Source organism: Pogona vitticeps, chromosome 9 (assembly GCF_051106095.1).
Source record: "Pogona vitticeps strain Pit_001003342236 chromosome 9, PviZW2.1, whole genome shotgun sequence".
In the NCBI taxonomy this organism is placed as follows: Eukaryota; Metazoa; Chordata; class Lepidosauria; order Squamata; family Agamidae; genus Pogona; species Pogona vitticeps.
Window position 1 is genome coordinate 25,029,546 of NC_135791.1, and position 25,238 is coordinate 25,054,783.

Genomic DNA, 25,238 nt, shown 5'->3' on the forward strand with positions numbered 1-25,238 from the left:
ATCGTATTGCGCCGGCGCGCTGACACCTTTCCTCGCCTAGACCAGGCGGAGCGAAAGGTGATTGGCAAGGGGCCACATCGGGGGGGGGAGGGGGAGAAGGAGGAGCAAATCCTGCGCGTGCGCCGTTCCAAGCTAAGGTTTCCCAACCCATATTCTTTTAAGAATGGAGGGTTGAAGGTGAGAGAAGGATGGGCCCCTCCCCACGGCCCGCTCCTTTGTGGGCGGGACCCGTTCGCTCCGCCTCCTGGGGCGCATGCGCGGGCCCCTCCTAGGAGCCAACCACGGGAGGGGGGAAGGCGTGTCGGCTGGGCCGCGCGCCCGTGCGCAGGCGCAGTCGCGGAGGTAGGAGGGCGAGGGAGCGCGGCGGTGCCAGTCGTCGCCTGTCGGTCGGTGAGGGAGCCCGTTCCGCCGCTTCGCTCGGAGCTGGGGCGCTCCTCTCTCTCTCTCTCTCTCTTTTTTTTCCCTCCCCGCCCCTCAGAGAGAGCGAGAGAGGCCGCCGAGCCACCGCTTGCCGGGGAGCAGCTTCCAGACCATGGTGGATTACCACACCGCCGGACAACCCACTTACCAGTACGGCGGCAACGGCCCGGGCATCGGCGACTACATGGCTCAGGAGGACGACTGGGACCGCGACCTCTTGCTCGACCCGGCCTGGGAGAAGCAGCAGCGGAAGGTGAGCCGAGGGCCGCCGCCGCCGCCGTTTTCCTCCTCCTCCTCCTTCGTCAAGAATGGCAAGCAGAGGAGGGGGAGTGCCTCTGGGCTTGTGCAGAGCGCCGGCAGCGAATGGGAAGGGGAGGGGAGCTGGGCCTGGCTCTCCAGGTCGAGGAGAGCCCTTTGAAATCTTGCAAGGAGCCCTTCTCTCCTGAGGGTCTCTCCAGGCAAGATCTGGAGGAGGTTGGGAGGGAAGGGTCTGGGTTTTAAGGGTATTTCTGGGACAAAATTGGCGCCAGGCCGGGGAGCAGCGCGTGTTGAAAGGGGTGGGTGGGGAACCGGGCTGAGTGACGGCATGGGGCATGATCTGAATGGCCGCCTTGCCTTCTGTCTGCTGGGAAGCAAAGTTGGGGTAGAACCTTCTTAGACAAGGAGGTTCGGAGGTGGCAGGGAAGATGGAGGAAGAAACGGGTTTGGGGGTGCCAAACCAGAGGTTAAGTCTACCCGTTGCAGGTAGAGGGGGGGCAGCTGGGCATTGAGGCATCCCCTCCAAGCGTGCAATGAGATTCTGTAGCAATAATAGGAACCCAATAGGAAATTAATAATTGTTGTGTCTGCCTCGTATTGCACCAAGTGTTATGCCGGAGAAGAAGGGATCAGGTCCAGCCAAAAGCGTGTAGGGCTGTCTGTGTGCATGGCTGTGGGGGTGTATTGCAGTGTAGGAGGAAGGGGAGCGGTTTGGAAATGTTGACAGTATTTAAGGGCTCTGGCCTGGGGGAGCCACGCAGAGGTGGTGGACAAAGGGCAGACCAGGCAGGCAGGCAGGGGTTGGAGTAGGTGGGAAGCTGCTGCTTTCTAGAGTCTCCCAGATGGTGGGTGTGAATCTTGGAGGGGAAGATGTTTAGGGAGCAGGGTTGGATGATTTTGGTTGATGGATGGACAGAGTATCCTTCAGGCAGGATGATAGGGGGACCTAGATTTGTAGAGGGTGTTTTGGCCTGAATAGCTTTGCAGAACCGTTCTGCATTAGTCCGTTCAGAAGCAAATTTTATTGAGCGCAATAAGATGTCCCTGAAGCCCAGTCTACGCCGCACCATTGGTTCCTATTCAGTTTGGTCTAAAGGACTGACAAGCAATCTGGGGGAGATTTAGAATATGATAGATAGTGACTTGCAAGCTTGTTTTTGAGGGATAAAGGCTTCTGGATGTGGGATTTGAAAGACTGGGGAGAAAAAAGGACAGAAGTAGAAGGCGAGCAGTGTGGTTTTAAGGGACAGTTGGTGTGTGGGGTCTAGAGTAGGATGCCAAAGGCAAAAGACCCTTTTTGGGGGCCTGGGATGAGCAGGCTGGTGAGATAAGAAGAGCACATGGAAACCCTTGGGTGAGAATCTGCTGCACCTTAGTTTACTGGGGAGGAGGTTTGGGGTAATAATGACATGGATCTGGTACAGTTTAGCCCTGGGGTTTAGTGAATCCGGTTTTCCAGGCCTTGCACTCAGGGCCGAGTGTAAAAAGGGGTTGCAAAGGCTAGCCTACCTGCTGATGAAGCTGACTGCTGTTACACTATGGAAATGTCTGGGAAAGGTGTGGAGAAGGGAGGTGGTGTAGGAATAACAGAAGCAGCGCTACTGGGTGGGGCAGAGAAACTTGTCTGGTAAGGCCTGGGTTGTCATTCCTCCCTCCCTCCCAGCATTCTCTTTTGACTGATTGATTCATCCTTCATAGGGAGGTGGAGAGAGTTGAGAGGGATGACTTTTACGGGATCCTCCTGTCCTGCTCAACTGCTAGGGAATTACTATTATTTTAATTGCAAGTGGCTCATCTCAGAAAACACCTCTGGAAGCTCTGACTGCTCAGAATTGCTCAGCGTTTCTCTCTCTCCTTGAACCACTTTTTTGAGTGACATGGAAGCCCCCCTCAAAGCAGCCTTTGCTTCTTGTCCCCTCCCTCAAAAGCAGACCATCTCCTGTCTCTTTTATTGACTCGTTTGCTGTTCGCGTGGCTGACCCGTATTATTACCTTGTAGTTGTAGACCGTTTCATTGGGAATAGGGTGGGGCAGGTGTGCAGTGCTTATGAATTTTAAGTGCTTCATAAATACAATGTTAATGATCACATTGTTTTGTCTCCCTGGGCATTGGTTACAGGATGCTGCTACTACATTTTAATTTTGTCTTTATTATAGCGATAAGTACTATGAATATACAGGTTTATCGGCCCCATCCGGAAACTCTCACCCCATACAAAGCCAGACCCATGGATGTCTCCTGCTGCTGTTAGCCACATTCTTCAGGCCAGTTGTCATATCCAGTACATCTGCCTGTATTGCTTCTCATCTCCCACTAGGCAGGCAGGATTTCTGCTCCAGTCTTTATGTCCTGTGATGTGGAAATACATGTTTGCATGTGCTGTTACGTAGCGAAAACCTCCAGCTTCTTAGTTGACAGAAAGACACAGATGAATAGAGACAGCCTGATTTGGACCTCTGGGCATACTCGCCCTCCACTGTTGCCTTTTGGGTCTGAGACACATGCATGCTGATGTCTATAGCCTTGTGTAAGTTGCATAGTCTGTGTATTTTCTAGAGAATAAAGCCTATTCTAGCTAAGAGGCAGGGTTATGAACCCAGCTGTGCGTGACTGATAATTTTGATTTTTCATGAATTTTGTATCATGACTGCAGTCCCTCTTCTTCGTTTGCGCTAGTGTTGGAATATCTTGTGATCTTGTAGGATTTATCAGGAGAATGTGTATAAACAATGTGACATGCTTCACTGTTATGAAGAAATACATCAATTTTCTTTCTGAGAAACTGGATGTATAATTTATCAATGATTGTATGGTGTGCTCATTGTGGTGTAACAGATAGACTAATGGACTAGGGCTCAGAAGACCGGGTTTGATTCCTTGACTCTATGGAAGCTCACTGGGGGTGGAACTGTGAAAAAACACTTCTTAAATACCTCACTTTGACTACCCTCTTAATCTGTTCAGACTTGATGGCACATAACAAAAGCAGCAGCAGCAACAGTTAAATAGTGATTTCATCCTGACCCTCAAGTCACAGAGAATCTGAATGTCGGATTCCTATCAGCAAAACAGTTGGTGGAGACATAGAGATGGTTTGGAGCACAAGGAGAGGTAAATGTTCTTTCCCTGAAACATCCTCGCAGAATTGCTCCAGGACCTTAATAGAATATAACTTTTCAGAAGGTTCCAGGCCATTACATTTAGTTCATCCAGCAAAGCATTTGTGTTCTGAATTCTTTAAGGCAAACAGCGGTGGAGCCAAAGTGGCCATCTGCTGTTTAGTTTAATTATCTTAATTGTGCTCTGTCTTGAAGGCAGGGCTGAAGACTGAGGAGCCAGATTCAAGAAGGCAAGGATCCTTCAGGCTCTGAGTTGGCGGGAGGAAAACTCCCTGCGGGAGCATTGTTCCAAATACAACGGCCCATGCGTTGATCCAATGTATGGAGCCAATCTCTAGCTTTCTTTCCCCCACCGAAAGAGAAGGGCCTGAAAGCAAGGAACCGAAGAGGTAGCAGCCACCAGCCGTATGCGTGCTGCTGAACGAGCGCCAACTCAGCGCCGCTAATGACTTTCCCATGTTTTCTGGCATAGCTGTGGCCTGGAGGGAATGCAGATATCTCTTTCCAAAAGCCTGTTCATGTAACAGTTGCTGTGAGAGGGAGGTGGAGAGAGGAGCAGAAGGCGGCGGCTGGGCCTCTTAAACCCCAAACAGTAGCACGGCGCTCTACCCGCTACACCTGGCTCTGTGCTTTGGTGGATCAACCTGGTCGCCGTGACGTGGCATCAAAGCTATTTTTACGGTAGAGTGCAGCTCAGAGCAAAACATTCCAGGCGGGCATATGGCTTCCTCCACCCCAGCGGAGGCTTGTTCTGCTATTCCAAGGGACTGTTTGAGGTGTTGTAATAGGGCGGGTCTGTCTTCCCTTCTCTCTCCCCCCCCCCCGGTGCCACTCCTTCCCTCGTAATGCAATATGTAGGTTCCTGGATCCAGCAAAATTGGAAGCCGCGAACATGTTTTGGGGACCAAACCTCTTCAGGCTGCAGACTAGGCAGTGTGCGCGCCCATGTATTCACTGCCCCACGTGTGAATGCTTGTCTGTACACCTCCCCGCACATAGAAAGCACATACATTGGGAGCACAGGCAGGCCCGAAGTGGGGCTATGGAAAATTTCTCTCTGAGAAGGCTGGTTTACTACATTCAAGGAATTTCAGACATGAATATCCTGTTTCCTTTGCACCAGTAAACTGTTGCCGGAAGTACCAATGCTGTAGTCCAGTGTTCTGTGGGTTCTGAATATTACTCTCCTTTCTAATTCTGGGAGGAAAAACATAAGAAATAACCGAGAAGTAATCTTTTCCTTCTTTCTTGTGTCTGGGACAGAACAAAGAAAATGTCACCTTTTCTTTCTTCCTTTGAAGGTCCATACCTGTATTCAAACCTTGCCCAGAAAAGTCAGGTGAAGCATTCACGATGCCTATAGAATTTTGCCTTGTTCGGAATATTCACCTTGCAACAGCCGAGTAAGAATGGTTGGTTTTACTGCAAGTAGTGGTTCTGTTGGAAGAAAGGGGTTTGTCTCAGCTTCCCCCCCCCCCCCGCCTTAAAAGCTGAGATAGCATCTGAACTGGACTGATCTTGACTCTGTTTCTTTGTGGCCGTCCATAGTTTCCTGCCTTTCACTTTGCAAGCCAGTGCTTCCTTTTCTTTTCCACTCTGCTTCTGGGCAACTTCCTGGCATGCCTTTACGGGAACAAACGAAACCTTTGCCTTTATGAATCGGATGTGCACTTAGGTAGTCATCTGGAATCCATTCGGCGTAGCCATTTCAACCCTGCTGAGCTGACGCTGTACACGGTGTTGCTCTGGATCTCAAAACTCTAGTTCAAACACTGTTGTAAGGAAGAAAACATGGCACAAGAGAGGTTCCTCTTCCTTCTGTGGTCATCAAATATAGACAAATCTCTTATCTTCTCAACTGCAGCTCAGATTTATTTATTTAAACAATGAAATCAAAGTATTTCCTTTTTGACATTCTGTTTGGTCCTGTTCATATTGCTTTGACTACCTGATAGGGAATGGAAACAACCTAGCTATGTGTAAGCTTTCTTTCCTCCTTTGGCTGAAAGTCTAAGGAGAAAGCTGATTGCGGTGGCCTGTTTTTACCCCAAATGCTGAAAAATCTGCCCCCCCTTTTTTCTTTCACACACAGCAGGCTGCTTTGAACCGAAAGACTTGAGATAGCTCTCAGGCTCCTTATGCGATAGGCAAATGGAGCTGTGTTTACTTGCTGACTGGAAAGTGGAAGGAAAGTGTGTGATACCTTATGAAGATTATGATTGAGGGCGGATAGGTTTTAAGTGAAAAATAAGCACTCCTAGTGGTAGGATTTGTGCTATTTATGCTTCCAGCTGAGCATAATTTTGAATAAAGCAGCAGGAAGTCCCAGCCGTATTGAAGAGGGAGCATAAGTGAATAGTGAGGAAAGTCTGTCAAGGTTAAGAAAGGGTGTGTTCCTACTCTCCGAAGTCCCACACGTCAAACTCTAGTGCCAATATTTGAACAGTGGGTGACATTCCTGTGTCGTGCAGCTTCCTGAGAAGAACAGAACCAGCTCTGCCCCTGGTTTCAAAATGACCTCAGAAGGAGGTTTGCGTTACTAACCCAAGGCTTTTGTTTCGGGTCCAAATTCTTGGGGTATTTTTTTAAAAACATACTGTATCTGTATGTATTTCCAACCTGCCATGTCCCAATAGATTTCAGTCTGGGCTTCAGTCCGTAAAATAACATTTGTGAAGACTTTAGTTTTGTAGCTGAAATATAATGGGCTTTCTCGGAGGGTCCTGCCAACGGGTGAATATTTTTGTTCTGATGACTACTGAAGCGAAGGGGCAGTGAAATGTAGCAGCGGCTCAAGGGGGGGGGAACTATAGAAAGTCACTTCAGTTGGGTGTGTCTGTAGATATTTGAGCTGTGAAGGTTTCAGGGCTGGTATGTTTCCAGTTACAAGAACAAAAAGTGGCCAGGTGAAGGTAAGGTGGGAAGAAGGTCTGTCTTAGAAGCCTAGCTGTGCTCTCTTTTCAGTCACATTGGTGATTATTTTCCAACCGTTTGGATCGCGCAGCACAGGATATGGAAATAAACAAAATCAGATACAAGCCAGCGGAGCATTTCACGGTCTTTCTGGTCTGGAAGAACACTTTTTTCTATAAGAGGAGTGAACCAAGTGAATGATGCCGTGATGCGGAAAATTAAACACTGGCACACTGATCTTTCCCCGGCCTCCTGCCCTGCTCCTACAAGGCAAAACTCAGTGACTTAGGTCTCTCTGGCTGTGGAACCAGAGGTTGGGGGTTCAATTCCCCATTGTGCCTCCTTGAGAGGTTCTGGGCTCTGTGATCCATAGGGTCCCTTCCTTCCAGTAGTGCAGTGCAAAGCTTATGGTGATGATAAAGACTGTAAATTGTGTACGGTTGGGAAATCAGCTTCCAACTTTCTGGTGGTTTGGAATCTGTCACCAAGCATGAAAAGCTCTCCTTTTGCTTGAGCCGGTTCAAAGAGCAGGCAGATGAATAATCTTTTATGACTTTTGCCTGCGTAACAAATCATGATTTCAAATTTCCTTGGATTGGAGCCTATCCAGAAAGCAAGGAGTCTCCACTGAGGCAGTTTGCCTGTGAGCACTTCTTGGGGTGCCGACTTAAAAGTCCACAGACTTGCGCTGGACTGAGCTGAGTCACATCGTTGTAGAGGATTATCGTCAATTAACTACTTTACCTAACAGATTGAGTGCTGGCTCTTTTCCTCTCCCTCCTTCTCCCCCTCCCCCCCTTGTTTCATGCTGAGAAGTCACATTAAAGCATTTGGCCAGATGAAAACAAAAGTACCTGCGAGTGGGGATTAAAAGGGTATCCACAGTTAGTCAGCTCAGAAGAAGCCAGAACTTCCATAGAGAGGTGACTGGATGGATCTGCAAGTTTGTCACATTGGAGGCATCGAAAAATCATTTGACCACAAACATGCAGTAGCTTGCCTGTTTGCGCATGACTGTAATTTTGGTGTCTTTTCCACATTGCTGCCTTATTTTCTGGAAACCTCTTTTCCTGTGGGTTCATTTCCCAATGCAGCTGAAAAATTGAAAGTCCTATAAACCTGTAGGTGGGGACCGTTTTACAGGCCTTTCCCCAGGAACTGGGGAGATGTACTGCACAAGTCGTACTCTCCGGTAGGTGATTCTTACTCCATTCAGGTAATCCTGAACAAACAGAAATCCAGTAGGGACAGGAAACATGGGGATTAATCCGAATGGTATAAATCCTGATGCATTTGGTGTGATTAGCTTTTAATAGGCAACATCTGTTGTAGCTCCTAAATGATTAGCTCCGAAAAGAGGTGCTGACTTTTGCTATCATGGCTTGCCTATGTATGTGTACCCCCTCTTTGGGGGTACATGCCTTTCACTTGAACCCTTCCCTTACAACTTTGTATGTTGTGTATATAATTCCCTTGCCTTAGTATTGTACTCTGTACTGTATGTCTGAAGAAGCAGCTTGTAATCCAGAGAGCCTCACACTGAAATAGATGTGTTAATCTTAAAGGTGCCACTCAAAATTTCAAGTGTTGCTATCCCAGCTGTTTTTGTCAGATGTTGGTGGAGTGCCACTTATACCATCCCTAGCCAGTCTAGGCAAGGGTGAAGGATGCTGGGAGTTGTGATCTTAACAACCCCGAAGGTCGGCAAGTTTTTCACCCCAGACTGAAAGCCAGAGCTTCCTTGTCACGATCAATCTTTTGGAAAGCCTGAGGTCTGACACCGTCTCTCCTTTAGATCGGTCTTGCTAGTAAGACCACAAAGCCTTCAAAGACGTAAAGATTCCAGTGTTAGTAACACAGAGCCAGCTTCTTCAGGAATTAATCATTCTTTCCTTGATGGTCTGGAGCCAAACCTTGACTTGATGCAGGTTACTGATCATTTCCAAGCTTGCTTCAAACATTTCTGTCCTTAGAGTTTAAAATAGTAGAAATTGTTTGTGGATGACATGGTTTTTCCATTCTAGCTTTGAAAGAGGAGGAGGAGGTGGCGGGAGTAGCAGCAGCTGTGCAGGAGGGCGATCCTAGTAAGACCTTCCGTCTTAATCATCTGCAGAGCCTCAATGACATTCTCTGTTGCCCGTATGGTGCAAGGGAGATTCTTCTCGTGATGCTGCTTGCCATATACTTGTGGGCTGCCTCGTTATATTAATTTTGAAGAGTGCTGAAAGCGGTGCGGCTGCTGCACCGGAGTGGAAAGCACCGCCCCATTTTTCTGTTCTTTTGGCTTAGCTTCTCACTCAGATCTATGGCTTCTTTCCATATAAGGAGAGAGCCACAAACACGAAAAGCCACATTCATTCATACGACAGGTAGAACGACTTCTTGCACAAAGATCAGATTTTTTTTTCTCTCTTTTTTTGAGGCTGAATACTCCCACTGTTTCGAGAGCCTTTTGTTTTTTGAGAGCTCTGTTCTCCTGTTCCTTAGCTGGTATCTCATTACAGGGAGGGGAAAAGAGCCAGAGGTTGAAGGTGCAATGGCAAACAAATGCCAGCAATTCATGAGAGACCGAACTGGGTTTGTGTTCCTGATTTCCCACCCTTGGTAGGAACGTGATAGATCTTCTCCTCCTTCTGAGCCAGTCGTTCCAGCTTGACACTTCTGTTGGAAGAAAGCAATGCTTAAAATTCAAACCAGAATGCCCACCATGGATAGACTTTGACCAATCCTTTCAGCCCGGAGTGCTGACAAACTGGAAACATGCATAGAATCAGGAAGTAACTTTAAAAAAAAACACCTCATCTGAGCCTAAGGTCAGCAGTGTTTGGACTGTAGACCTCATTTTAAAAGGCTTTAAGGGTATTGCTAGTTATGAGAAAGCCATTGTTCTTCCGTCTTGTAACATTCTGTGCAGTTTGCCCTGTGTTATCATGATGTGTATCTCTCCCCCCCAGTGATAATGAGCAGCTGCAAGTGAAAATATAATAACGAGAGGTTGTACTATGAAGTTATGCTACATGTGCCATAGATGGGGAGAGTGATGCTCATGGCTCCCATTTGGGGGGCATCCATGTGTTTTAAGATATTCTGTATCTGCAGTCTTCCCCTCCATACCCTGTTAGAGCCTGCCCACATACTAACACATGCGGCCTCTCTTTTATTTTCTTTATTCCTTGTATAGCTTCAGAGATGGAAGATGTTTGGGTGATAAAATGGACTATTGGTCACGCTGAGGAAACCCTGTGCTTGCATCCAGCCAGCCAAGGCAATCGCTTTTATTCCATTTTTATCTCTTTCCCTTGAGGAGTACATAGGTCTTCCTTCCCATTTTATCCACTCCCCCCCCCCACGAGGGGGGATCTCCTCTCCCCGTTTACCAGGATGACATTGCTTGCTTTTATATTTCCCACATCTAACTGTGAATAACAGGGTGTGTGTTCAGATTTAATTGGTAACTGCATCATCCTTTTTGCCTTGCAGTTTGAGAGGGCTTATTGGGGTCTAAACTTTTCTGTCCGTGCAACCCGTTCAAAAGCTCCTCCTGAACCCAGCAGATACCCTAGAAAGGAGTTCTGGGATGCCTGAAGCACTTCCCAGGTGCATCCTAGCTCTAACTCTTATCCTGTGTGCCACTTGTGAAAAATTTCCACAGAGACTCTGTGATGGTCTCCTGTTTGCATAGAAACATTTGCCTTCTTGCATTTTCTTTCCCCTGGAAAAGAGGGATTCTGGCCAGGAATTTCTGAGGCTGGCTTCCAGAAGCAGCCCGGAAGGGAATAAGGATGCTTACAACACTTGATTTTTTTCCAGCGCTGGATAAAAATATTTTGGAGCTAGATACATGAGGACTGCCTAGGAGGTCATTGCGTGTTGTAAAATAAAGGGTTACAAAGAAAAAAAGGTCTCCTTGGGCTTGTACGATACTGGCCTTATGAATGTGTTGTATCCTGGGCTGCTGGACAGCTTAATGCAATGGCGCCACATGGCATAGCAGGGGCCCTCGTTTAGGAAACGCTTTGGGTTCTGGTCTGAACATCTCGGACATTCAGTGGTCTTTGCTCACGGCAGGCGATGAAACACAAAGAGCCTTCCTGGTTGTCTTTGTGTTCTCTGGTGTATATTGAGGAACGCAAGATGCATAATACTGAACCACTGACTTGAAAAACAAATATGCAGATAGTGCCTGTGGTATGAATCAGTTCTCAGACATTTAGGCTCTTTCAGCTTTGTTGTCTTCACGGTTTTGAGCTGCTACCATCAGAAGGTATAGGAGTACAGCTTTCCATGCAAAACTGGTACTAGTGCTGTGATTCTACCCAAGGTCAAAATGTGTTGGAGGCAGGACTCGTTTTTAAATGAATTTTATGGGGTTTTGTCCCTTTATTATTTGCAAAGATAGGTGTGGGGGAAAAAAACGGAGCTAATTTTAAAAAGTTGATCAGGATTTGTTGTGCAGTGAGTTTGATCTGTCCTAAATGCCTGTTCTCCTCATGTATAATTAGCCGATGATGGTACAGTTAGGCCAAGTGAAAAGTAATTGCAAAGTCTAAACATGTTGCAAAATCTGAGTCTTCTTGCAGAACTCGTGCTGTCTTGGCATAGCCTTTTAAACACAGAATTCTGCTGCCCTTTCTTCACTGTCTCCCATGTTGGGATTGTGAGCCCTACTTTGTGGCAGGGAATAGATAATGGTTCAGACCATGTCTGCAAAGCTGCTGTCCGAGCGGAGACTTAACTCCACGCTTGACCTGACTCCTGGCACTTGGTCAAAAGCATCTTCCTTAAAAGAGCAGCAGCCACAGCGAGGAGAATGGAACAGACAGAGCTGAAGAAGTCATTCCGCCTTCTCCTACCACCACCTTCAGTAGTAAATCCAGTTGCAAGTGGCTCTCCCACCATCGGACACTGTTGTCTGTGGCTTCCCTCCATATTTTGCAAAAATAAGCCCGCCCTCCCCCCCGTCTTTTGGCCTTTTAACTTCAGGCTCCAGATGTTTCATGTGCTTGTCAGACACGGTGGAGTCATGCCATAGAGTGCACACACACCAGAAATGGCAGCTGCCCCACTTTTTCTGACCAATGGCACAGCAACGAAGCCACCTCTTCCTCTTTTCTGCCATAGAGATTCTTTCCCCCCCCCACACACACACACCAAGCACCACTTCTAAGGCAACAGCTCATGGCAGCACAATTTCTGCTAAACATACTTCCCCCCCCCTTTTTTTTTTAGGTTTGGTTTCTCAAGCTCTGCTTGGTCTTGTTCCATCTCTCGCATTCAGAAGGAAATGCCAGTTCGGCCTTATCTACTAAAACTTTCATAGCTAGATGTATAATTCAAAGCAGTGTTTCTCCACACTGCTCTGTAACCTAAATCCAGGCTCTTCTCCCTGGTTTCTGCTCCTTTTTTAAAACTCTATTCATGTCTCTCCCCCCCCCCCCCCGACATTCTTCCCTTGGCAGACAGAGAAAATTACCTTTTGATTTCCCATGGCATAACTATGGAAATACTGTTAAATTATATTTAGGTCTAGAAACCTATACTGTAGTTTGGGAAGAAAGAGCAATCCTTCCTAGAAAGAGGGAGGAGGAGAGCATGAGAATTTGGAAAGTGTGACCCACCCCAACTCTCTGAACCAGCTGGGACTGTTGGCTTACCTTGATGCAACCAGCAGTTAAAGCATCAAAGTGCAGAGCAAAATAGACTTCCAATTGAAAAAAAGGCAATTAGCTCTGATTTTTTCCCTTAATTGGACATGCTGCCTAACTTGGCTCCCCTGTATCTCAGCAGGACCTTCACCTCCAGGGCTCCTGCGTCTGGGCAGGATGTGCACAAGGCCAGCTGAACACAGTTTGGGGGTTGTGGTATGTTGTGGTGCTGCAGATAGAACAGGATGCGGCACTTAGGAAACACTGCATGCTACATCAACTCCTGTTCTGGACAGTGTGATCTTAATAGCATGTGCCTGTCTCATGTCCTGCATTTAGGTATTTTCAAGCAGGAGTTTCCTACAACAGTGAGTGCAGGCCTTTAACTCTCTCCCCACATTGGCTAATGCCCCTCAGCCAAGCAACACACAACACTTGCCCACTGCATTTTGCCCACTTGTTGTATACAGTAGAAGGTGCGCCGATCTATTCTGTAGTTGCAAACAGTGGATCCTGGTGGACAAGACCTGAAAGCTGTTTGCATCACCCTCTCAATTCTAAGCCCCATAGTCTTTGAAAGACACCAAGATTGTCTCCTGCACTCTATAGCCGTGAAACAGAAATGGGAGTTGTCCCTACTGGCACCCAGATTTAACAAGGGCAGTCTTGCTGCCCATCAGAATGGCACCTGCCTTACTTCAGGCAACAAAGCAGTTAGAGGCAGAAACGGATGTATCATGAAGTGCCTTAAGACCATAGCTGTGGGAGTTTGGAACAATGGTGATCCTCATATATCTGGTTATGTAGAGGTTTTGTGTTGGCAGGAAAGGGATTATTCTGGGACAGACACCTAGGATTATCCTTACATAGGAGGGTGATGGAAAATCTAGAATGAAGCAGGATAATGCTCAGGGCAAGAGGGAGCAGCTTTGTTATCAACAACAACAACATGGCTTTGGTCATAGCCATGCCACTTTGATTAAATGTTGGCCCAAATGGGTCAGAGTTGAGCATGTATCTGGAAATGGGGTCTCCCTCCTTCCACAAGCTTTCAGGAACCAGTTGGATATAATCCAGTTACAGGGTTGGCAAGTTGCTACTCTTGGCTCAAGGCAACCATGACTTGGCTAAGCGTGATTACTTGAACGGCGCATGTTTGACCCTTGGAGAGCTTGACCCATAGAGTGTTCTTGCATAGGAACTTAAGAAGGTGGCTTATATGCTGAGTCAGAGCATTGATCCTTCCAGCCCAGTATTAGAAGCAACAGTTCTTCAAGACTTCAGGCAGATTTCTTTTCTACTTAGAGGTGCTGGGTGTTCACTTGGGATCCTCTGCAGGTAACGCATATGCTTGTCCATTAAGCTGCAGGTCCAGCCGATCCCTGATCATCCCGCTTATCTCAATCAGCTTGGTGCAGGAGAACTTCCCAGGAAAAACATGAACTGTGCTCACTGGTACATGTGAGTGCCATTTGAATTTTTTGCCTCGGGCACCAAGGAGATCTTGAATTAAATTCCTTTAAACCTTTACATTTTGAAAAGAAGAGTACTGAAAAGGAGCACAGGAGTCTTCCACTCTCACATTGTGTTCCTTTGTAAACATTGGGGCCCTCTTTAGCGCCCTCCTGTTCAGCGGGGCTCCTTCTGAGCTTCCTTTTCTTCCCATTTTCATAGCCAGAGGTGTGGAGGAGGCACAAGTTACGCTAGTTACAAGAGGCACTTCAGATGAGCTTGATACAGGAGTAAACTTGCTGAAGTGCTTTGGCCGGCGTTGCTAAATGCTACTGTGTGGGAGAGTTCAAGCTTCTGATTCAGATGTCAGAGGCTCAGGACTGGGCAATCAGCCACCTCATGCGGGTGAGATGACTAGCAGATACGCCTTTCCAGTGAAGCAGTGGCTGAGCACCCTATTAGCATTTGTGCAATGCGTTTTGAGCATCCAGATATTTCCTCACATTCTGTTATGTGCCTATAAGGCAGGCTGGTTTGCCAGGGGTTCACCTTGTAGCCAGGTAGGGGCTGGGGAGAGACAAAAGGGGAAGGTGATGCTATTCCTCTAGGATCTTTCAGGCACTTGGCTGGCTGCTATAAGAAGCAGAATATGGGACTAAATCAGATTTGGGAAGACTTTTATCTCCAGATGTTTTGAGCATCTAATCTTAGAAGTCCCAACCAGGCTAGTGGCAAAGGAAGCGTGGGCGGTGTACTCTAAAATGTGTGGAGGGAGAAAGGTTCCCCATCATAGGATAGTTCCCCACATTGTGGATAGTGACATGCATTCATCTCTATTCTCATAGATTAGTGGTTCCCAACTGTGGATCTCCACATGTTCTTGGACTACAACTCCCAGAAATCCTGGCCAGCACAGCTATTGGTGAAGGCTTCTTGGTGGGTGGGTGTGTGTTAGTCCGGGAATATTTGGGTTGTTCATGAAGGATCGCTTGTTGATGAAGTTTGAGCAGGAGGGGGCATGAAATGAAGTATCTGGGGCTTGGATCCAGAGCATCAACTCCTTTGGGTTTTGAAGAGGAGAGTGGATGGTTTGGCTGATATCTAGTGAGTCTGGAACTGGGATGACACAGAATAATGGAAGTGTGCCTGTTTACTCAACATTGGGGTTTGCAGAAGTTCTGAAACTATTACCAGTACCTAAAAATGAGACCCATCCGTTCCCCGCTCATTGGCTTTCCTTTCAGATGCACCCCCAAATGACCCCAGTGCACCTGCACTTTCCCTAAAAGCTCTCAAGGCTTATTTCCCTGTTTCCGCTTTTCCAGGCGTGGTGAGGTAGGTTTGCTTCAAAAGGGGAGGGTGTTCCCTGTCTCCTTTCAGAGACTGAGGGCTCTTGAAGGCGAAAGGTGAGCGTGAACCTGCTCCCATCTGCCGGACATTCAGGTATGGGAGCAGAGGGGGCCAGCTCTGTGGCAGTAGAGTGGATAGAATCCATTGTGCCCAGCCCGGCTTCTGTCGAAGAGTATTCCCCTTCCCCAAAAGCGGTTCTCTGCTGCCGTTCATTAACTTTCCTGGAATCTCACAAAATGCATCCTAGTCTGCAGCCTAATAAGGCAAAAGAATGATGGGAATTCTCTGTGGCTTATTTTCCCCTTGAGCTCTTCTCTGTGGCTTCAGATGAGGAGGGGGGTTTAAGAATGTTTCTAAGGGATAGAAATATATGAATGAACTGGGGGGGGGGGGGAGAGGTCCTCCAGAACATTCCTGGAATTGGATGTTACCCTTTGTGCTGGGGCATCCAGCTTTTGTTGGCTGCAGGCGTGGGGGGGGGGAAGAGGGTGAGCAGTTATGACCGTCTTCCTCATTTCTCTGCAGAAACTCTGGATCCTACCTACAGTCTGCATGTTAAAGGAGTGCCAGCTGCTGCTCCTTCAAAGGGAAGGAGGCCAAATGATGCCCCAGGGAGTACTTGAATGTAGTTCTTCCTGTTTCCACCCCTGTCTTTGTGTTCCCAGGCTTAGGAGAATGATGGGATTCAACCTCCCCCAGTACCCATATGCATCTCTTTCCAACTGTTCAGCAGGCCAAGGTGGTACAATAGGTAGCGTCATTTGACACTTTGGGCACTGGGTATGATTTTTCAATCATCTCCCCCCCCCCCCACTCCATGATTGCTGTCTTCTTCCTTCCTCTGAACATCCATTTGGACTGAGGAAGGATACTGAGGGAGAGGTTCACCCCTTTGCCTGGTGTGCTGGTTTTCCATTTGCAGGGAATTCTTCCATATTGGGAGTTTATGCAGAAAAAGTGACTTGTTCCCCACAGACAGACTGTTCTGCATTCTGCTTGAGCTTTGTTTCGAATAGTATCTGTGGCTGGTGTTCAGCTGCCCTTGGCAATAATGCTGTGCAGGTAGTTGTAAGAAGAGAGAGCTGGGAATATTCTTTTGTGGTTAGGAATATACCTGTCATTCAGCTGTTTTTTTGGCTGCTTTATTTGTTTACTGCTATTTATATACCAGTGGAATCTAGCGCTTTGGCTGTCTACTTCTGCCTAAACCATGGCTCAATAGAGCAGTGCTGTGAAGTCTCACCTGACCTGGTAATACCTTAAATTCAATTAATTCTCTTCATGTGACCTTCTCTGCCTGCATTATTCCACTCTGACAGCATGGTTCCTTCAGTGCGTGTTACCTTCAGCTTCTGCAGTGACATTGACAGGATTGAACCAGTAGAGTTGAGATATAGACTGCTACTTTCTCTGGGGTAGGTGGGACAGATAAGCAAGCCACAGACGTTAGCATCTCCCCGACTCCCAGACAGCATCCCGAGTGATGCCAGTAGTTGTAGCAAACTGTGACATCCAGAGGCCTGTCTGCTTCCTTTGGAAGGTAAGGCTCTAATTAGCCAGCAAACTCGCTAAGGCTCATTAGCTGGGACCGGAGCATAAGCAGCATGATGTACACTCAGGTCCTTTTTGCCTTTCTCAGTGTAACAGCTTTGCTGTTCTCAAGCACCTCCGGCCATTCCCTTCAGAGGAGCTGTGAAAGCTGAACAGAGAGATCTTCACCGACTTCCTTTCGGAGATGGAATGGATTAAGGTGGCTATGCCATTGGGGAACTACCCCTCCTTTCCTTTCCGCTTAAGGGTCCTAGCAGTTGGAGCTGGTGGGAAAGGACAGCAGCACTTGTTGCCTCAGATGAAGTGTTGGCTTAGGAAAGGGGGAAGTAGACTGTCTTTTGGAGAAACCACAACTGCTATTGCTTAGTAGAGCTTCCCTGTACAGAGATACTGTGCCTCTGAATTCCTGGAGAAACAGAAGGAGGTGTTTTATTTCATTCCCTGCTTGTGGTATTCCCAGACGCAGTTACCTGGTGGCTTCTGTGAGAAAAATATTAAACTAAATTGGCTTTTAGGAGCAGTTTGGACATCGTCATAAACCATGGCTTGCAGGATTGGGTCTCAGCCCATCTCAGGTTTGTGTGTTTCTTTCTCCACCAAGATTCCAAGGAGATCAACACTCCCATTCACACTTACTTTGAATGTAACCCTAAACTGATCAGCGCAGTGTAGAGTTATATCTATACTGGGCATGCTAGTTAATCTTAACTGCATGTTGCTTGAAGCAACCCAGTTTCATCACACCCTGTGCTTTGAATCTGGCTTGTTTCGAACAAACTGTATGTCATGGCATCAAAGGTTCATGAGGCTAGTGTATACAACACTTAATTAAAATTTTTCTTAATCTCATGGCTGCAAACAGGGGAGAGGGAAAGGAAGTTCACAAGCCTAAGACCTGCTGAAACTTGTTTCCATCGTGAAAAATCATGGTTTCTCATGACATCAAGCGAGCTCAGGATCTGATCCAGCACAGACGTCCTTGAGGGAAGAAGGCCTAGAAGAAGGGTGTGTTTCAAGACCTGCCAACACCTCTACAAGCAGGCGGGCAAAGACAAGTCTGTGAATTTAGAGTCCATGATGAAAGACTGTGGTTGTTTTTAGGGTAAAGTGGCGTTGCGTCGATCCATGATCTGTAGGGTCCTTTCCCGCTCTGCAGTTTGATGATGACGACAACCACAATGACAACGATGATGATGCTCCTAAAAGGCAAATTAAGGCAATGAAGAGAAGGAGCATGGAGATAGGCTGTACCAATCTCCAATAATCCATTGTCTTTCACTCACTCACAAATGAAAGGTCTGGGAGGCTGTGGAACAGTTCATTTTCTGAGCCATATAGTTTGTTGTTGTTTAGTCGTTAAGTCGTGTCCGACTCTTTATGACCCCATGGACCACAGCACGCCAGGCCCTCCTGTCTTCCGCTGCCTCCCAGAGTTGGGTCAAATTCATGTTGGTCGCTTCGATGACACCGTCCAGCCATCGTGTCCTCTGTCGTCCCCTTCTCCTCTTGCCTTCACATTTCCCCAACATCAGGGTCTTCTCCAGGGAGTCTTCTCTTCTCATGAGAGGGCCAAAGTATGGGAGCCTCAGCTTCAGGATCTGTCCTTCCAGTGAGCACTCAGGGTTGATTTCCTGCAAGATGGATAGGTTTGTTCTCCTTGCAGTCCAGGGGACTCTCAAGAGTCTCCTCCAGCACCACAATTCAAAAGCATCCATTCTATGAACAATATCATTTAAGGGACATTTAATAGAATGCTTTACTCTCTTCCTCATCAAAGCCTTTTGTTTTCAAGTGAAGCATCGGGACCAAGAGCAGCTTCCTGACTTCTGAGGCTTTCAAAGGAAGCTCTCTAAATGCAGTGTAACTACCCTGCAACAGAGGGAGCCAAACAGTGTAGGAGGTGGAAATTTTAATACCTGAGGCAAAAAAATAAAATAAAATCCAGGTACTGTTACTTGTTACTACCATAGGGCTCAGTTAGCTGGGGCTTTCTCTGGCATGGTTCTGACTGAGACCTTCCTAGTGGATTGTGCCCTGAGAATCTACAATCTGAGGCTTTTAATGCCCCTCTATATCTACTCCTTTTGGCCGCTAATCACTGATGTTAAAATCTCATTATTCTAAACCTTTCTTTTCATAAATCTGTAATCATACCCTTACCTCTTCCACTGGCCACCCTCCTTTTTCGCTGCTATCTTCTGTTGGGAACTATGTGATTTAGCCTTCAAAGAAACCATGTTGTCTGGCCCTATGTTTGATAATCTGATTACAACATGCTAAATCTTCTGAATATCCCCTTCCCTTGATGATTTCACAACTGAGCAATCTTTTAAGGGCGCAGGAACCAGAGATACCCACCTGTACGGGGCATGGAGCAGCAGGTTTTCAGAAGGGTTTGTCTGATCAGTTATTCAGCATGAGTCTTAGTCATAAATGTTCAGGGAAAGAAGGAGGAAACAAATTTTTAAAAATAACAGTATGTAACTTGTGATACATTGTCAGCTGCTTCTCTCTAATATTGCAAAAATAATTGTGGCAGATAGCAAACCATAGATTTGTTTAGTTTTAACTTTTCCACCCCATACAGTCCTATTGAAAAAAAAAGGATCAGGAGATTGCATAGCTAAGGGATTCTGGGAAATTGAATCATAGAATAATTAAGTTGGAAGGGACTTTACGAGGCCGTCAAGTCCAAGCTCAGTGCAGGAATCCAAATCAAAAGAGATCTCCCAGGTGGCTGTCTAAATTTCTCTTGAAGGCCTCCAGTCTTGGAGCGCTCACCACGTCTCGAGACAATTGGTTCCATTGTTGTACTGCTCTAACAGTTAAGATGTTTTTCCCGATATTCAACCGAAATCTGGCTTTGTGTAACTTGAGCCCATTGTCGTGTGTCTTGCACTCTGGGATGATCAAGAACAGATCCTGATCCTCCTCTGAATGAGTATTTGAAAAGTGCTGTCATCTCCCCCCCCCCCCCCCCCCGGTCTTCTCCAGTAAAATAACTTTGCCGCTCTGCTTTCTAAACAAGATGACATAATGTAGTGATGGATGATATTTGGACTGACAGTCTGTACCAAAGACATGTGCTTTCTTTTTAAACTAAACAGGCTTGACACTACAGAGCACTTTCAAAAGAGATCTAAATAGTTGTTGGTTCTGGTTCTTCATTCTTTCCTTTGGTTTTATTCTGAAACATATGTTTGCTACTTTTTCAGATCAGTTTCAGAAGTGATTTACAAACCTAAAAGGGAAATATACTGAGACAAGCTGTTCTGGTGTCTCAGATGAACAAGATGGAGCTATGTAGATAAGACCAAGGTAGCTACTTAGTGTCTGATCTCAATGCACTGCCTCTGACCCCCTCCTTTTTCTTTCTCTCCCATAAAAGCAAAAACTCTGTTTCTATGTTGGTTACATATATACAGTATTTCACGTTTCCTCCAGCCTATGTGGTTTTCCTTCCCTCCATCCTTAACTTTACAACAACCCTATAAGGCATATCAGTCTGAGAGAGTTCCCCTGATCCAGAATGACCCAGTGGATTTCACAGGTGGGAATTTTAATCCAGGTCTCCCGAACCTTGGTTGAACACACTATGACACCACACTGGTGCTGCATTTTGTGATGGGCATTTTGCTTGTCAAATTGTACACAACCCAGTTCCAAGGTTAAGGTCCCTGTTGAGGAACCCCCACCCAAAAAAATTCAGCACTGGCAGTTGTGAAGAAGAAAAACATGGTTAACTGTGTGATTTTCTGGACGTGCAAAAGATTTGAAGATGCATGCCTTACAGCCTCAGGATTCTTGCACGTTCGGTTTGGGTGGCCATTTCCAGCAGGTTTTGACTTTTCGCTTAGAGGTTCCTCCTCCCGAACTCTGAACACACAGAACTCTGCCAAGCTTGTTTAACTAGCTGCTCAGTCCAGTTTGTCCTGCCTTGGCTTTGATAGCTGTTCCCGGAGGGACTAAGTCCCAGGCGTTGCAGGAAGGTATGGTTTACAGGCAAGGATTATGGTGCAAGATGAAAAATATGAACTTGCTGTGGAAAAACACTATTATGACAGCATTCCTTTGAACCCTTTGATCTAGCACTTTCTATCTGAGGCCCTGATCAGAGCAGCCACAGTACAGCTTTGTAAATATGTGCATAGCTACGTCAAAAGCTTAGAATACTGTTCGGGTAGTTGAATTTCCACTACTTGACCTGGAATAAAATTAAGTATGTGTAACAAGTTTTGCTGTTGCAAGCTATGGCTAGGATAGAAAATGGCTCACCAGGGACTAGAAGCCTCTCTCTGGGAAGGATCGGTTGCCCCCACCCACTTACTTGCCAAGTGTGAGATGAGAGAAGGGCTGAAGGGGTCAGAGCAGTGCTGCTGCTAGGGTGACCACTCCGGGCACTCATGTCAGGTGGGGCTGACCTCCATGCAAAAATCAGTTGGGGATGAATAATAATCCAGCATTTGGCAACTGAGGAGAGGTGCAGTATTAAATGGGAGGGTGGCATTCCTGTTCCAGCTACTGCAATGTACCATGTTTATACTGTTCTGCCGCAATATCTCATCTTGAAATTTGACAAGTACTTCCTGGCTGAAGGTGTGCAGAAATATGAATGTCTTTGTTTTTGGTGAAAGGCATGAAGAATTGACATGAATTTTTGGGAGGAAAACTTTAGAATCCTGGTCCTGATCCAGTCAAATTTAAGGACCTTCTTAAAACTTGAGTACTGAGGTGAGCTGGTTAGAATGAGGCACACCTTTTATGCCAGAAATCTCACCTTGTAAAGAGAATCTTACAAGTTCCTTGCCTGCTTCCTTTACTTTTCTGTGGCGTTGGGATTATGCACCCTAATATGCACACACACACACCACATGTCACCTTCTGAATCTTATCTTCCACAGGGTAAACGGACTCTAATAATTAATACTTTTTGTGTGGAGAGTTTCTAGGTTTTGATCCATCTTCACACTAGGCTGTGGCTTGGCTTACCATCCATCCTTGTCTTAAAGACAAACTAAAACTGATGGGTATTTTCGGCTCCCTGAGTCCCTGATTGACAGTGGGCTTGAAACTAGATCCAAGTTGACCGATTTTCTTATGGCTCCGTTTGGCCTCCTTTGTACTGCAGTATTTTGAGGTCTCAAGGCATTTAGGATTCTAAAAGTGGTTGTATTGGAAGAAGGAGGGCGTTAGGAACAGGATTAGTCAAGGGAGGAGGCACTTGCACCCAGGAGCTTCACAGACCAAAAAGGGGTGCACATTGACCCTAAAAAAACCAATAATAGATACATCTTTTGGCTACCAGCCTATAGTTGATGTCGGAAGAGTAAAGCAAAATCACTGTTTAGCCTGCCATGAAAAATAAGGTAATTGTACAGTATGTTTCTTCTTAGACAGTGGATGAAAAGAGAGAGAGAAAAGAAAAGGAATGTCTATAAAGCTGAATGAAAATGTAGTGTGGTGGGGGAGACCAGTTCTCTCTCTCTCTCTTTTCCTCTCCCCTGCCATCTCTGCCCATTGCCATCTGTCTCTGTTTATAGAACTCCTACAGACCAGTGTTTAAAACTTGGCAACTGAGCCTACACCATGGTGTCCGACCATCTTGATAATTACTGCTTGCAGAAAAGAGAGAGAGAGAGCTGGCAAAAACACCAGCTTCACAAATATGGCAAAGTGGGGAACGTTGGGCCTTTCTTTCCTTTGTTTGTTTTGTTCACAAGGAGGTGTGTGATGCCTAATAAAAGCTGTTGCCTGTGATTTTGTCCTTCAAGCAGGTCTCTGGGAAATAGTAAACCCTCACCCCCTCCTTAGTCCAGAAAGATACATAGGATTAGATCCTGCAGTGCCCACTTCATGGCAGAGTGTATCTTTGCCTATGGATTTGCCGAGCAGCCGTGAGTGAATGCTTTTCTGCATCTCAGTTGGCAGGAGACGCCTTCGCTGATGCCCTTTTCAAGTCAGTACAAGTTGCAGCAGCCTTGCAGTATAGCGAACCTGCATGCCAACCTAAAATGAGGGGTGAGGGAATCCTTTTTTAAAAAGCCATTGCTTTCTGCATGTAACTAACAAAATGATTATTTTCTTCCCCTGAAATGAGAGAGGCTGTTTGAATGAATGGCGCTTGTTCAAAGTGGTTTGTGGAAAGCACTTGCTGAAAGGGGAACGGAAACAGCCAGCAGTCTCCCGTATCTGTCTATCTTCTCTTGACAAAACACTTGCGAGAAGGCCCTCCAAAGCACCATGATCTTCAAGATTTAAGAGCTGCAAACTAAAGGAGGTGGAACAAAATAAGTCACTTGACGTAAATGTTTGTACCCATTATTTAAATGCAGACATTCGTTTCCTTCGCACAAGAGAGTGCCTCATCGTTTGGCATAGCCTACCGAAAAAGCTCTCAAATGAATTCTGAACCGGCACGGTGGCTGTACGAGCCAGTCTCCAGCAAGTTGCTGTACCTCTTGAACTGGTGAAAGAATTCAAATGGATGCTTTCCTTTCCGTTAACTAGCTCAAGGTGTGATCCATTGTTCCTGTGCTCTCCTGCGCTCACACCATTGCAGTAAACAAGGGCTTTTCAAGAACATGGCAGCATGGTGTGAACACCCAAGAAACCTCTCATTTTAACGGTCCTTGTAGATCACGTCTGTCTACTGCTGTGCCTTCCTCCATTAATGCATGGAATTCATCACCAGAGGCACCTGTCACCTGTCCACCTCGTGGCGCTGCCACCTCCCTGGCGCCCAGTGTGTGTATTTATTGATGGGTTTATTTATTGTGCGCTGTGGGAGTTTCCCTTACTCGTGCAGGCATGAGCTGGAATTTAAAAGGATTAATGGCCAAATAGCTAAGTCCGTTTCTAGCAGTGCCACCTTTCCCAGTGAAATGCCCTGGCACGGCTTCCTGTCTCTTTTCACACCATTCAGTTTAGACAGTTGAACGGTTAAGACAAAGCATCAAGGGATGAATTAACTTGAACTCTTGCCAGGCTGGATATTCTGGGTCATAAGGCCTAGGATCTAGAGGTGGGTGGATTTGCTGTGCTTCTTGAGGAATTATGGGAGTTGTAGTCTTAAAACACAAATCTGCAGGTTTGGAATAGAAACTTAAAAATAAGAGCAAAGATCTCTGGACTTTGCCTTCAGCATCACATCCTCTCTTTTTGCATAGGGTCAGTATAGACAGACACAGACACCAAAGGACAGTGTTAGAAATTTGAAAGCTGGAATGGCTGGCAGAGGGATTTTAACCTTTCTAACTTGCTAATTGCTCTGAAAAGAGTAGGATATTGGCATAGTGTGTTTTGAGTGTGCTCTTTTCTGGTGTTTTTGCAAAATGGCCATCTCCCAGGAGTTTTGTAAAAAAGTAAAGTAGTTCTTACTAAATGGCTCTGCATCTTGCAGTCAAACACAGCACACACGGTGTGGTGTTTTAGCAGTGCAAACATCATAGCCAGTCAGAGAAGGAACAGATAGTTGCATCTGGGTGGTAAGGAGTGGGTGTTGGGGTTCTGGGTTATTTCCTAGGACAGATCCTGCTTTAGAAATTGGTGCTGAGTGCTTGCCTCTTTCCCTGCTATACAACTCGTGTGTGTGAAGTTGTATCTATGTGTTTGTGCCCTTTTTGCAGCTGCCTTTAGAACTGGCTTCAACAATTGGGAGTGCATAATGTGGATAAAACACCTCGCTTTCCTGGTGTCGATCCACTCCTGGTGGATGATTGTTTTATGATAAGGTTGGCACCACCTAGAAATAAAGAGTTCACAGATACAAAGTTAGATTAGAGGTTACCAGTGGAGACATACAGGGAGGTGTCCTTTCTTAGGCCGACCTGTGCATTTCTAGGGGCTTGTTTGGTTTACATGGATATTTATTACTGTGAAATGTTTAACTTATTGGCATGGCTTGCAATTGAGTGTTGAATTAATTGCTGAATTATTTTGGAAATGTTTTTCGCTGTAACATTTTTGGTGTTTCTTGTGAGCCATTGCCAGGATAGGAGAGCAGTTTGCAAATAAACAACCGTGTCATTTTTTTTTCTTAAGGCAGTACATTTGTCGCCTTTAGAAAAGGTACAAGTGAGCCATATGATAAAAATGGCCAGCATTCTTTTAATTACGCCTACCAGCACAACTCCATCAGCCTAAATTATCCGCTACAAATGGTCTCAAGTTAAGAAGCCGGCGTAGGCGTTTCTGATGTGCTTCAGTCGTGTAACTCAGCCTGCGACAACAGATGCTTACACTCACTTCATCCTATATTGAATTTGTGCCAGTCAAATTTTTCAGTTGGATTCAGCCATTGGCTCTGAAACGCATGCATGCACCTTACTGCTGTTCTCTCGTTGCTGTCTCTCAGCGTGAAACTACAGTAAGACTTGTACGAATGTGCTGTGACTCTTCCTGTATGCAGCTGTGCTCAAGATCTTTGTACAGAACTTCCTAAAACCAGATGAGCTTGAAATGGTTTCCAGTCTTGTCAAAAGATAGGGGAGTCTTCTTTCTGGATAGCACCTGGCTACTCCAAAGGGCCAG

The 25,238-nt window shown here is 46.3% G+C and overlaps 1 protein-coding gene across 6 annotated transcripts in view; it reads left to right on the forward strand.

Moving 5' to 3' along the window:
- Window positions 1-318: 318 nt before the first annotated feature.
- ACTN4 (actinin alpha 4) overlaps window positions 319-25,238 on the forward strand; it is an 85,637-nt gene continuing 60,717 nt past the window's right edge. For 4 of the 6 annotated variants that reach the window (XM_020787289.3, XM_072980146.2, XM_072980145.2 and 1 more), the window contains exon 1: window positions 319-673. In XM_020787289.3, the coding sequence (XP_020642948.1) occupies window positions 533-673 (141 nt within the window). In that variant the 5' untranslated portion in view covers window positions 319-532. The remainder of the gene's footprint in view (window positions 674-25,238) is intronic. The other 2 variants (XM_020787287.3, XM_020787288.3) reach the window with 1 other exon arrangement.